The sequence below is a fragment of the Mus pahari genome, chromosome 2 (assembly GCF_900095145.1).
Source record: "Mus pahari chromosome 2, PAHARI_EIJ_v1.1, whole genome shotgun sequence".
NCBI lineage: Eukaryota > Metazoa > Chordata > Mammalia > Rodentia > Muridae > Mus > Mus pahari.
This window is the reverse complement of record NC_034591.1, coordinates 131256211-131270330: the sequence shown is the minus strand read 5'-3', so window position 1 is coordinate 131270330 and position 14120 is coordinate 131256211. Positions and strand designations below refer to the sequence as shown.

The 14120-nt window shown below is 46.8% G+C and overlaps 1 protein-coding gene across 3 annotated transcripts in view; it reads right to left on the bottom strand.

Annotated features, from left to right (window-relative positions):
* The window catches only part of Tsen2 (tRNA splicing endonuclease subunit 2), a 34805-nt gene extending 22888 nt beyond the window's left edge, over positions 1 to 11917 (bottom strand). For 2 of the 3 annotated variants that reach the window (XM_021190819.2, XM_029535629.1), the window contains exons 1-4: positions 11859 to 11917; positions 8441 to 8649; positions 6557 to 6638; positions 3107 to 3143 (exon numbers count right to left, since the gene is read on the bottom strand). In XM_021190819.2, coding sequence (XP_021046478.1) covers positions 3107 to 3143; positions 6557 to 6638; positions 8441 to 8629 — 308 coding nt within the window. In that variant the 5' untranslated portion in view covers positions 8630 to 8649; positions 11859 to 11917. Of the gene's footprint in view, positions 1 to 3106; positions 3144 to 6556; positions 6639 to 8440; positions 8650 to 11364; positions 11622 to 11858 lie in introns of those variants that run through there. The other variant, XM_029535628.1, reaches the window with a different exon arrangement.
* Positions 11918 to 14120: the final 2203 nt, after the last annotated feature.

The following is a 14120-nucleotide window of genomic DNA, read 5'->3' as shown; positions in this document are numbered from 1 at the left end:
TTTTTAAAGATTTATTTATTTATTTATTTATTATATGTAAGTACACTGTAGCTGTCTTCAGACACTCCAGAAGAGGGTGTCAGATCTTGTTACGGATGGTTGTGAACCACCATGTGGTTGCTGGGATTTGAACTCCGGACCTTTGGAAGAGCAGTCGGATGCTCTTACCCACTGAGCCATCTCACCAGCCCAAACGCAAACTCTTGTGTTGATGTACCTTACTGTAGAAGAAGGGATCTATAAGATACATCAGAATCCCTGACTTGAAAATGTGACTTAGTCACAGTGGTGCAAGTATATTCTTCCAGAACCTAAGGGGATAAAGGCAGGAGGATTGCATGTTTTAGGCCAGCTACATGGTAAGACCTCTGGCATACAAAAAACAAAACAAAACAAAACAAAAGTAAAAGTATAGCAAAAGATAAAAAAACAAAACCAAACCAAAACCAAAAAAAAAACAAAAAACCCAACAACAACAACACCCCCACACACCCCCACACACAAAACAAAAAACCCAGTAAAAACCGTAAAAGTAAAAACACATTGAAAGAGCCACTTAATTGAAAATCCAGCCACCTGCCCCCTTTGTGCTGGTCCAGAGCAAGCACACAGGGCTCTACTCCATCCAGCCCAGTGCCCTGGGCAGGACAGATGTGAACGCAGATCCCTGCTACACACAGTGTTATACTTGCTGTGTGACCATCATTCTCAGACTCGGAGTCTTGCCTACTCACGTGCCACCTCAGGGGCTGTGGAGAGCATGGACTGAGAGGAGGTATGTGAAGTGTGATGCACAGATGTGCCCAGGAGTTACACGTCTGTTCTCTTATTGTGAGGCTCTTGGGGGTAGAGTAAAACACAACTCGATTTGTCTCAGTACATATTGCATTAAAAACTACATGGCTCTGGACCTGATTCTTCTGAGTCTGGGCTGAGCCACTGGCACCTCTGCCTCTCCACTCTTCTGTCACATGCCACAGCCACTGCCCTCCTGCCTCATCATCTCTCAGATGACCTAATACTTCAACAAGAGTGGCCATGGGACTGTGAGGAAGAAATCCCAAGTCATCGGAAATACAAGAGGTAGATGGCAAATAGCCTAGATCTGTAGTGTGTGGGGCCCAGAGTGGTGGCCTCCTGCTGGGAGGGTGTTGAAGCGAAGAGTTGGTGCCAGAGAGCAAAGTGGAAAGGGCAGAGGGAAGAGGCAGCAGCCAGGACTGGAAACACATCGACACCTCTCAGGCTCCCAGGCCCTGTGCATGCCTCTCTCAGATCCCTTCTTCTATCTGATGGACCCACTTCCATTTAGTATCTGGGTCATCCTAGAGCCAGCTCCTGAAGGCCCATTCTAACCTCAAGTGAAGAACTTAACTTCCATGGTTCAGTTCCTTACTTGCAGAACATGGATGTCAAGAGGACAGGAAGTCTCCATGGGTATGGGGTGAGGACTTAGGAGACAAGAGAGAAGGCTGTCACGTGCACAGTGTCTCTTGCACAACATATCCAGCATCACTGGCATAAATAGTTGCTGTATTGTTCTCATGTGTGGATTCTCTGGAGATGAACCCACTTACTCATGGGAAAGCTACTCCAGTAGTTTGTTGTTTCAATTTAAGATGAGGTCACCCTCACTGGTATACTTAGCATCAGGGACTGGCCAAGAACACTGAGGGCTGCAGGCACTACCAGAAACTCAGATTTGCAGGAAATGTCCTCCTGTGCCCTCCAGAGGGAGGTAGCCTTCCTGATAACTGCATTTTGGACATTCAGCTTCTAGAGCTGAAGATTCATTTCTGTTGTTTAAGTCACTGAGTCTGTGGTCCTTTGGGCTGGCAGCTGAAGGCAACATACCTGAGCTGAGGGACTGTTTCTGGACGCTCAGACTGCAGACACTGCAGTGCTAACAAGTGATGCTCTTCAGGGAGCTGTCTGGGACTCACATCTTCAGAAAGGTGTGGCCTGATCAGGACGCTCCTCACCACCTCTATCTTGTCTCTAAATCCTAGCTTTCAGTACAGTGTGACCTGAGCACTTGGCCTTCCAGGGATGGGGGTTCTGCCATGTTCTAAGTAAGACCCACTCCAAGCATAGCCTGGGAACATGCCTCCCTGATACTCTGCTTGTCAGCAAGGCATAGCCATGAGTCTGCTTGCCATCATGGGCTAGAAGGTGTGAGCATCACTGTGGACTTGGCATAATGAGGCTCTACAGAGGGGCTGGGTCTGAACTAGAGCATACAGACAATGAGGTTTGGGATGAATAGACACCTGTTTTGTTTTATGAGAAACAGGTGTGCTGGCTAGTTTTGTGTCACCTTGACACAGGCTACAAGTCATGTAAGAGCAGGGAATCTCAATTAAAATGCCTCTATAAGATCAGGCTAGAGGCAAATCTGTAGGGCACTTTCTTAATTAGTGACTGATGGGAGAGGACCCAGCCTATTGTGGGTGGTGCCATCCTTGGGCTGATGGTCCTAGATGCTATAAGAGGGCAGGCTGAGCGAGCCATGAGGAGCAAGGCAGTAAGCAGCACCCCTCTATGGCCCCTGCATCAGCTCCTGCTTCCAGGTTCCTGCCACATTTGAGTAGATTCGAAGTCTGGCCTTGATATCCTGGAACTGACTCTGAACCTTAGCCTGTGAGAGATGGCACAGAGAAGGGGGCCATGGTCTCAGTGTCTGGGGCTGTACATGGGATTGTGGGGGAAGAAATTCTAGGAGTGACATGTTGAGATCAGTTAGGAACTGTGCAGGTGACCGTAAAGTTGGAGGAATGCTTCCAGGATGTCTAAGAGGAGTTGACAGGGACTTCTGTGAGACCCTTTGACTCTAGTGTAGAGCAAGGAAGGCTGGGAGACCTTCTTAGAACACCAAGTCTCAGGACTTTATAACACATTCTAGGTATGATAGCAGTTGGTGTTTTGGGAGGGTGACCTGGACAAGCAACGCATACAGATGGGATTTGAGCCACATCAAATTCAGACTCGGTTTTCAAGCATTATCTACTCCCAGGAGAAAATGAAGGCACAGGGTATTGCCATCACAGACCGCCTAACACCAGATCCAAGAAGACGCAGCCACACCGAAGCCAAGGCAGCCCTCACTTACTTTTCTGAGGTGATTATAGGCATGTCTGTCTGCACACCTGGAATAGAAAGACATTCAATTAGTTCCAGACAGACTTCCTTAGAGGGAACAAAACCCACTAAACCTCTAAAAAGACAGATAATTTCAAGACCTACACAGTCACACAGCTAGCTATCTACTGGCCACAGCCAGCTTCTGACTGCTGTCTTTCCATGCATCCACAACCTCTTGCTGGCTCAGGTGGGTCCTCAGAGCCTTAGCCCTAGCTCAGAAGCACAGATGTGCGAGAGGACAGTTTATCTGTGGGATGCTTGGGCCCTGTGTGTAAGCTTAGCTTTCATTTTTCCTCTGTGGCTGGAGAGACCCTTGATGGTGGTGTGGTTTGGGGTACGGGGTTGGGGGCTTCAGCTGTACCCCTGGGTGTCAAGTAGGACAAGGCCTTTCTTCTAAAGTGTTTTTCAGGTCGCTCAATGGTCTAGGTGTCACTCCTGCTCCTCAATCTGCCTTTAGGATAAGGTGTCTCCTTTCCTAAATTCAGCCTTGTGGTGGTTTGAATAAGAATGTCCCCCACGCCTCAAGCTCATATTTGAACACTTACTTGGTAACTAAGGAGTGGCACTATTTGAAAGGATTAGTAGGTGTGGCCTTGTTGGAGGAAGTGTGTCACTGGGGACGGGCTTTGAGGTTTCAAAAAGCCCATAGTCTCTTTCTGTCTTCCTGCTGTCTGTGGATCTGCATGTAGAACTCTCATCTCCTCCAGCACCATGTCTGCCTGCATGCTGGCATGCTTCCCACCATGGTGATAATAGATAAACTGAACCTACAAGCCAGTCCCAACTCTTCCCATGAACAGAACACTGACTGAGACAAGTCTCGCCTGCAGGTTAAGGAGGCTTGACCTGAGTCTCCTCAGCTGGATGCCTAGGAGGAGGCCGTGAGTTTGCTGAGATGGGTTCTGGGGTGGTTTATGAAGCAGAGGCATTCTGACAGGAGACAATGGACAAGTCTCTCTCATGAAGGCTGAACAGTAGGTGACTGTTCTCTAAGACAGCTACTGCCAGGGTATATAACCAACTGGATAGACCTAGCCAATTAATGAAAATAATATTTATTTATTTATTTATTTAGAGATAGGGTCACATTATGTAGCCTGGCTGGCCTGGAACTTGCTATATAGATCAGGCTAACCTTGAACTCACAGACTTCTACCTGCCTCTGAGAGTTTTATTTGTATGCTGTGTATGTGTGTGTGAGAGAGTGTTTATCTATGTAAGTGTATGAGCAGGCGTGTGTATATATGCAGGCATGCATGTGCATGTAGGTGTGTAACTGGAGTTCAGAGGGTTGGGATTGGGGAGCCAAACTCAAGTCTTGGGCAAAACCAATAAGTGCTCTTAATGGATGAGTCATCTTTCCAGCCCTGAATATTTCTATAAAAGAAGGATTACTTTGAAATATTTAAATTTTATCATTGATGAGCTTCTAAGGCAGATCTGCAAAGCCTGATCGTCCTTTTGGGCCCCACCCACAGCTCTTGCTGTGTGCTGGGGACAGAACCCAGGCTGTCCACATACTAGACAAATCCTACAACATTCTTTTTAAGCCAGGGTCTGGCTATGTAATAGACAGCCCCAAAGTCACAGAGAGGCTTCTGGCTGTCTAGACAGAGAAGGGAGCTATAGCAATAAATTTTTACTAAGTTCCCAGCTGTTAGGCAACAGGTGCTAATTGCCCAAGCCAGTGGGTTTTAACCACAAAATAAGCAGGAAAGTTTTTTAGGATTTTTTATAAGTTATCAGCAAGTCTTCAGGATACAGAGATCTAAGGTCAGAGACCATCAGTCTTTAAGCTACCTGTCCATCCAATGCTGTATCACATTTCAAACCATTCCAGACCAGGCTGGCTCCTGGCAATAAGTCTGAGCCACTATACTTAGCTTTAAAGAAATTCTTTTGTTACTTTTAAAATTATTTGTTTTTTATTTGCTTTTTCAAGATTGATTGATTGATTGATTGATTTGCTTTTTCAAGACAGGCTCTGCAGCTCTGGTTATCTTGGAACCTGCCAGCCTGGCACTGAACTCCTCCTGAGTCCTGGGACTAAAGGCATATGCCACTATGCCTGTCAATTCTTTTATGTTTTAACCTACTAGTATTGCTTAATTAATTGTCATGAAGTTGCCTTGGAAAATGTATTAGGAGAAAAGAATTGTAATTTAAGGAGCACATTATCTACTTTTAAATCTTAAGCTCCATTTACTTATTTTTGTGCGCACACACACACACACACACACACACACACACACACACGGAGGTCAAAGGACAGCTCAGAAATCAGTTCTCTCTTTCCTCCTTATGGGTCTGTGATAATTTGACTACATCTGGAATTAGCTAAAAAAAAGGCAAGCAGCTGGATGCAGGTGTGAGAAGTTGTTCTTGATTGGATCATTTGAGGTGAGAAGATCCACCCTAAATCTGCGCCATTTCTTCTGATGGCAGCCCACATAAAAAGGACCCAGAAGAAGGAAGCTTTTGCTTTTTGCCTGCTTGCCCTCACTTTCCTGTTCATCTATCCTGCTGCTGTGGCATTCCTTTACTGGAATTAGACCCTACTTCCTCAGGATTCCAAGGCACACTAAAGACCAGCTAAGACATTCAGTATTGTGGACTGAAGTGAAGGACTATTGGATTCTTGAACTTTCTGTGTCAGGAGACAGACAGCCACTGTTGGACTAGCTGGACCACAGCCTGTAAGCCACTCTAATAAATCATATAACTATATATATAAACAAACCCCTTCATATATAAATATATACCTATACATGTATATGTAAGTATATTTATATCTCACACACATACGAACTCTAACACAGTCCATCTGGGAGATCTAACTCAGGTCATAAGGACTGGTGATAAGCACTTTTATCCACCCAAGTTGTCTCACCATCAGGCCCACATTAATAAATATGTTTAACAATGCCATGGTTATTGTAAATTCTACCTCTGTAAATGAAACACACAAGCTCATTTTGACAGTAGCACAGGCAGGGAGAAATTCCTACACACAGCATCCTACCAGGCAAAGTATAACCAAAAGCCCAATTAATAGTTTTCCTGTCTTTGAGAGGCAAAGGATTGAAATCAAGGCCCTGTATGTGTAAGGCTTCTAACCATTCCAGAAGGAAGGTGAAACGCATTTCTGAGAACTAGAAAAGGTCCTTTTGCCTGATGTGCTGGTAGATGAGAGACTCTGAGTTCAAGGCCAGCCTGGGCTAAGTAGTGAGACAGTCAAAAAAAAAAAAAAAAAAAAACCAAAATACACACATACACATGTCAAACTAAATAGAAGAAATAGCTTTTTTGATGCAAATTCTTGTAGCTGCTGTGCTCTTCGTTGTCAGTGTTGCCTCTCTTCTAGAACTTACCATGTTACCAGGGCATGTAAGCACCAAATGAAAGCTACACGGCTTACCTTTCCATCTGGCAGCCAGCTTGGGACTGGAGATTGTGAAGTTTGGACGACTTCTGGAAAGAATCCCCTTTCCAAAGTAACCCTTTCAAGAAGAAACATGGTTGATGCTTAGTTGTTGGGCTTCAGCTGCAGTGGAGTAGAACTATTCAACAGCCTCATGTCTCTCTGATTTCCTAATGATCATACATTCCCACCTCAGTAGTGTGTATAGTATGTGTAGGTGGTCATGTGCAAGTGTGAACATGTGGGTGTGCAGGTACAGTATGCATATGTGGAGTGTAGGTGCATGTGTGTATATGTGGGAGTGTAGGTGCATGTGTACACATGTGGGTGTGGAGCTGCACGTGTGCATATGTGGGAGTGCAGGTGCATGTGTGCACATCTGCATGCCATCAATGTTGATTATTTTCCATATTGCTGGGGTCTGAACTTAGGACCTTGTGTACTCTGCCCATGGATCCATCTCAACAGCCCTCCAGCTTTCAGTACCAGCTCATCTCTCTCATGATGAATTACCCTGGCTTGTGTCTGGCATTCTGAAGGCATTAGAACATGCAGGGGCAGCTTTTTCTCACATGTGGCTCAGGAACACAGTGTACCTGGGAGTGAGAGCTATACCCACGGCAGACCTAGGTGTTCTTGGATTCTTCCATACTCTGGAGAGGAAGTGTGCCTCTCTTTCCTGCTGGTTCCCCCTAAATACATAATTTCCCTGATTTTGATTATAAATAAACAGAAAAAAATCAAATAGTTATAAGATGATTAAAACTTGTCCAGTATGTGTAAAGCCTCGTTTTGCCTTATTCACAAAGGCCTCAGCAGGGAACTGTAGGCACACAGGACCCAGTGAGGCCTTAATGCACCACGTCCCCAGGGACCCAGGGCTGAGGCCCCTGACATTACTGTAAACGAGAAGGTAGAAGCGATATTCACTGACATAGGTAAATACCTTCCAGAGGGGACAGCAGATACAGTTCAGAGGTGGAACACAAGACCCTCAGTGCAAACCCCAGCACCAAACCAAGCTAGCAAACCCTAACACTGGACTGTGGTGACAGGACACTGCTCCATAAATGTATAATGTCACTGAATTAAAGGAATGCTTATAAAGGAGTGAACGTCATGGCTATACACTTCATCTCAGTCAGTTTATGTAAAAAAAAAAAACCAAAAAACAGAAAACAAAAACCAAAAAACAAAAAACAAACCAAAAACCAAAAAACAAAAAAACAACTACTTTTTAAGAGCCAGTCACTTAAATTTTATGTGTATGGGTGTTTTGCCTGGATGTCTGTCTGTCAGTATATCATACATGCCTGGTGCCTTCAGAGGCCAGAAGAGGGTATAGAATCATCTGGAACTAGAATTACAGATAACCGTGAGCTGCCGTATTGGTGCTGGGATCAGATCTGGGGCCTCTGGAAAAGCAGTCACTGCTCTTAACTGCTGAGCCATCTCTTCATCAGGCTGGTCCTTAAAGTGTCCCAGCAATAAGAAGGAGATGGAGAGTGGGTGTCATCTGCTGTCCTGTCTAACAAGTGCCAGCAAGGAGAGAAAGCAGAGATGTTGGGGAGCTTACCACAGGCCTTGACTCACGGGCCCCGTCCCACTGTGCAGTGACCTCTGGGAAGGGACAGGAGTCAGTAGGGGTGACTGTCAAGTTTTTACTCATTATCTTTCTGTAAATGACTTCTTTGTCTTTATTATCCACCGCTTCACCCTGTGTTGCTGAATATGGGTTTGTGGTTGGGCATGTCTAGCTCTCACACTCACAGTTAAAGTTTCAGAGCTGCTGCTGCTTATGGTTGGTTCTGGGAGGAACCTTGAGAAGGAGGTGGCTGCTTGGGGTGTCCTCAGGAAGGAACCAGAACGGCCTGGGCTTACCTTCCCATACAGCTGCTCCATGTCCTCTGTGCCCCTCACCACCACATTGTTGCTAATCATTTCAGCCTGGAATATTCGGAATTCCTTCCTGGGACCTTGGTCCTGACCAAAGGGGATGGGCAGTGGTGACTCGTAACTCTCATACACCCTTCTTTTCCTCTTAGGAGCACGGAAGACTGCCTCTGCCATTCTTCAAGGATAACAGGTCCCTGGAGGACAAAGGAGGAGAACCAGTCAGTAACCACAGACCATCAGAGCCAGCACACTCAGAACCAGGTTCACATGGTCTCTTGGGGAAAAGCAGAGTATTTGTAAAACAATGAACTAGAAGGCACCATGTAAAAAGGACATCGGTCAGCGGGGTAACTCAGACGCTAAGACCTCTAAGAGGCCAGTGTTATCGCCTTAACTGAAGCTGGTAACACCAAGGCCCAGCTACACGCTTTAAGAATTCCTGTCTTTAAGGACAACATACTTTCTTTCCTCTGAATAACAAAGACTCAGTGTCTCCCATGGACTGCTGATCCTCTGAAGTACTGGACAGAAAGTGGATGAAGAGATAAAATCAAGAATGTGTCCTCGGCAGAATGAGTCTAGTGAAACCTTCATCTTCTGAAGACCCACCTTAAGAAACATCTTAATCCCTGGGGCTTATGGCTCCTCAGGGTTCTCTGTTTGTTTGTTTGCTTTATTGATACAGGTTGACCTTGAACTATGTAGGCGAGGATGACCATGAACTCCTGGTCCCCTGCTCTACTTCCTAAGTGTTGAGGTTTGAGGTGAGTCGCCATGCCTGGCTCCTACTTTTAAGAAGGAAGTCCATGAATCATAGCGGAGTCACTGTCATTTAGGGGCCAGTTATGTCCTACCAAACGCCAGTGGGTGTGTGCAGGGACTGAAGCCAGGCTGTCCGTGCTGTATTCTACCCCGTGTGCTAGCTACCGCAGTGCACGCACCACAGTCAGGAAGCTGCTGCATCTTAGCTGTAACACCTTTGGTAAAAGTCCCACAGACTCTGGGCTTTAGTTCATCTATAAAGGGGGAGAAAACCAGCTTCTCACAGCCATGGTTCACAGAGGACAGGACCTGGCAGAGCGGCATCACCCAGACACTGATGGTACTAGGTATGAAGTGAGCGCCAGCAACGCCATGTCACAGTCAAGGCAAAGTTCAGGTCAGTGAAGCCCATAAAGGGCCTTGTGAATGACATCATTGGATTAACTGCAGGGCTGTGGGAACCAGAGCCCAGGCCCTCTCTGTGGGTCTGGCTCAGGCACAGGTTTGCCTCTGTTCACTGTGGTCTAGGTCTGAGTGAGATGCCACACAGCTACCAACCAGGTAGAGACTTACCTAGAAGGATCCAAGGAAGCTGAAGCGAAGACCTCTTTATTCTGGGTCTTATTCTGACCCAAGGAGACAAAACAAGTGTGGGACACACACAAAAGCAAGTTGGATGTGACACGGAGCGGGGGCCGGCTACCAGCACCAAGCATTGCTGCGCCACAGCCCATGCAAGTGTGTACATTCCAACTGACAGATGCTTCACCGGGTGGGTGGGGGATTTGAACCTGCAGCTGTCTAGGCTCAGGTCTACACATGACTTAAACTGAGAGGTTACAGGGAGCTCTCGGGTCACCTACATAACCCCTCACAAAGGACAAAATGCCACTGATGACCTGGGTGTCCTTACCCTCAAACCAGCTTTCATCAGGCAACAGGGAGTTGGGCCTGAGGAGGTGGGTGGCTTTAATGTTTCATGAGCATTAAGGAGAAACGATGTGGCAGGAGCACTGCCTGCTTTAGAGGTCCCAGGTTCCACCCTCAGCATCCACATGGTAGTTCATGCCCATCTGTATGTAACTCCAGGCCCAAGGATCCAATGCCCTCTTTTGGCCTCTGCCGGTACTGCATGCATGTTAAGTACAGACAAGACACACAGGCAGGCAAACACCTGCAAAATGACGGTGGTAGTGGTGGTAATAACAGAAACATCAAGCCCTGGCCAAGGTGTTCATGGAACTTCTCATGAAGCCAGGAACGTCAATAAAGACAGAGGGAAACATGGACCAAGGAAGTTAGAACAATGGACAAGTGTGTGTCAAAGATACCCACTCATGGGGATGGAGAGAGGCTTAGTGGGTAAGACACTGGATACTCATCCAGAAGAAAGACCCAGGTTCAATTCCCAGCATGCACATGGCGGCTTATACCCACCTGCAACTCTAGTTGCAGGGGATCAGAGAGCCTCTTCTGGCCTCCCTGGGAGATAAAGCACTCCAGTGTTACATGTCACAATGCAGATACTTACATCCAGGTCCATATGTACAGGGTAGACCAGACCAGAACAGTGGTCTGGAGGACTGGATATAAAGGCTTTTAGTTGCTTTTCCTAGTGCTGGGAATTGAACCCAGAGCCTGGCTCATTCAAAGAAAACTATCACAGGAGTTGCAGTCCCAGCCCAGCCATGTTCTTATTCCCATTGTACAAGTGAGAAGAACGGCTTGGTGTGTGTGTGAGTGTGTGTCTATGTGTGAATGTATCTGCAAAGGCTGTTAAGGAGAAACCTGCCCATGCCTGTCGCCAGAGCACCACAAAACATATTTCTGTCCATCAAAAGCGAGTCCTGTCCTTCATTCTTCCCTTAACCTGCTAGCCTGATATTCATCTAAATGTTTTGGTTTTGCTGACACATGGCCTTGTTATGTAGCGTTGGCTAGCTTTAAACTAGGATCTTTCTGCCCCAGCCTCCCATGTGCTACAGCTAAAGGCACGAACCATCACATCCAGTGGTTAGCCCGACCGCCCTCTATATGCTCCTACGTGTTAATCCAAGCACAAACCATACAGGAAGAGGTGGGGCCATATCATGTCCCAACACTCTTGGATCAGGTGTCAAAGAAGCCTCCCTTATGGCAAAACTCACCCATGGTCTCTGAGCATGTATTTCTTTGATTTATTTATTTTTGAGATGAAGCCACACGTAGCCCAGGCTGGCTTCAAACGTGATACGGAGCCTTAAAACCAGCCTGATGCTCTCGCCTCCACCTCTGGAAGTTGGGATTACAGGCGGGCAGCAGCTTGGTTGGATGCGGTGCTGGGAGCTGCCGACCGAGTCCCATCCTCGGCCCCTCGTGGGCTCCTCATCATTTGCAAACACACTTGCATCCGTGTCCCCCACTGCACAACTCCTGGGCCAGAGGTGCAGGGCTGAGGGCCAAGGCGGACCAGCTTGGGGCTGGGGCAGACGGCATCTGTCAGCGAGAGCGAAGCGCTCCGCAGCCCTCGGGACGCTGTGCCCATGCGCGCTTGAGTGACGGCCACAGCCCCCACCCCACTCCCGCCTGCAGCCGCTCGCTCACACGCTGGACACAGAACGCAAGGAACCGGAAGGCTCCGGATCTCTCTCGTCCGTCTTACCTTTCGCGGCCACACGCGCCCACCGTTACCCGGCAACCAGGGGAGGTGGTGGCGCTGCAGCCGTCAAGCAGTGCAGCCGCAAACCAGTTGCGCGCAGCCGCAAAAGCGACTGACTGTGTCCTAACACAGCACGCCTGCGCACAGTACCAGCCCTATCTCCCTGCTAAGTCCAGTGAGGAAGGCTAGGGGGTAATTTATCCCGTCGTAATCCTCTCGGCAATCCCACAAGGTTTGTTTGTTTGTTTGTTTACTTATTTATTTTCCTTTTGAGGTTACATAGGTCTCACTGTATAGCCTTGGTTTGCCTGGAACTCACTATGTAGCCCAGATTGGCCTTGAACTCAAAGAGATCCACCTGCCTTTGCATCGCCAGTGCTCACTGCCTGAAGGTGCCAACACAAGGTCCATTCTTTTTAGAAATGAGATATGAAGCGACCTACCCCCAAAGACTGCCCTTGATCTCAGTGCGATATGAGATTTTTTTTTTTTTTTTTTCAGTAATGAACCCCGAATGCTACCAGGGAAGATGTGCCCACTGGTGCAATAATAGTGTGAAGGTTACAGAGGCAACCCACATTAATGATTGGATCTGAGGTTGTTCGACGGAGGGAACTCATGCCTGGTATTGTAAACCTGATCTAAAGCCTGTGTCTCAGGAAGTCAAAGGCCCTAAGGAGAAACCGACTACGAGTATCTTGTTAAATGAAGAGGCCCAACTACTTCCAATTTTTTTTTGGTTATACCCACAGATTAGTGCTACCTTCGCCCCTGGCCAGAGAAGCTCCTCTCTGCAGAGGGCAGTGGTGACTAGACAGGCTCAGTACTGGTCAAAATGCTGGCAAGTGACTGCAGAGAACTCAGCTTTAAACGGGAATATCTATATTAACCCTTGCCTGCCCGAGGCTGAGGAAACATAGAAAAGGGGGGTGTTGCAGAAAGCAGGTGAGAGTCAGAGTATGGGAGAGTGCTGTCTTCTGAATACGACAGAGCCCATGGCATTCATGGACTCACAGCAGACTTGGGTACCTACATAAAGCATGGTCAAGATCAAGCCTGAAAGATCAGTTAACTTTCTAGCTGGTAGTACTAACTGTATTTGATGGATGACAAACAACAACAACAACAACAACAAAAAGCAAAAACAAAAACAAAAAAACCCAAAACGATAAAAGGCAAGGGGAATGAAGATAGAAAGGGATGAAAGGATGTGTGGGCAAGTAGAGGGATGGGAGAGGAGAGCTGGGGGTGGCTGTAGTCAAGATACACTGTATAAAACTGTTTAAGAATACACAAAAGATACTCAACAACAAAATGTAAAACTAAGAATACAGATGAGCAGTTAAAATTTCTGTCAGGTGTGGTGGTGAGTGCCTTTAATCCTAGCATTTGGTAAGGAGAAGCAGCCAGATGTCTATGAATCGAAGACCAGCATGGTCTACATAGTGAGTTCCAGATCAGCCCAGACTATATAGTGAAATCCCCACCCCTTTCCTTCCTTCCTTCTTCCCTCCCTCCCTCTCTCCCTCCCCCCTTCCCTAGGCTGGGTGTGAATTAGTTGTAGAGCAATTGCCTAGCATGCAGAGGTCCTGGGGTCCATCAAAACAAAACAAAATAAAACATAAAAATGTATTTCTCAAACTTCCAACTTTTGCTATCTTGTTTCTTTCATATTCTTCATATCTCAACTTTGATTTCCTTATTGGAGTATTTGAAGATAATCCCTACCCAGGCATGGTAGTATGTATTTTTGTCATAGTTACTATGGTGGCTGAGGGACTAGCGTCTTTTGAGGCTGGGAGTTCAAGGCCAGGCAGTATACTGAGTGAGACCCTTGCTTATCTCTTAAAAGAACATCATGAAGCAGAGCCGTGTCCTCACACGCCTTTAATCCCAGCACTCGGGAGGCAGAGGCAGATGGATCTCTGAGTTCGAGACCAGCCTGGTCTACAGAGTGAGTTCCAGAACAGCCAAGGCTACACAGAGAAACCCTGTCTAGAAAGAACAAAAACAAAAACAGAGAAACCCTGTCTCAAAAAAACAAACAAACAAACAAAAAACCCAAACTAAAGAAACAAAAAAAAAACAACCCCCCCAAAACAAAAACAAACAAACAAAAACCCAACCAAACAAGAAAAACCAAACCAACCAATCAAATAAAAACCTACCACCACCAAGAGGGGCTATAGAGGTGGCTCAGGGGTAAGGGGTTAAGGGGTTAAGAGCACTGGGCACTTTACCGGAGAACCTGTGCTCAATTTGCAG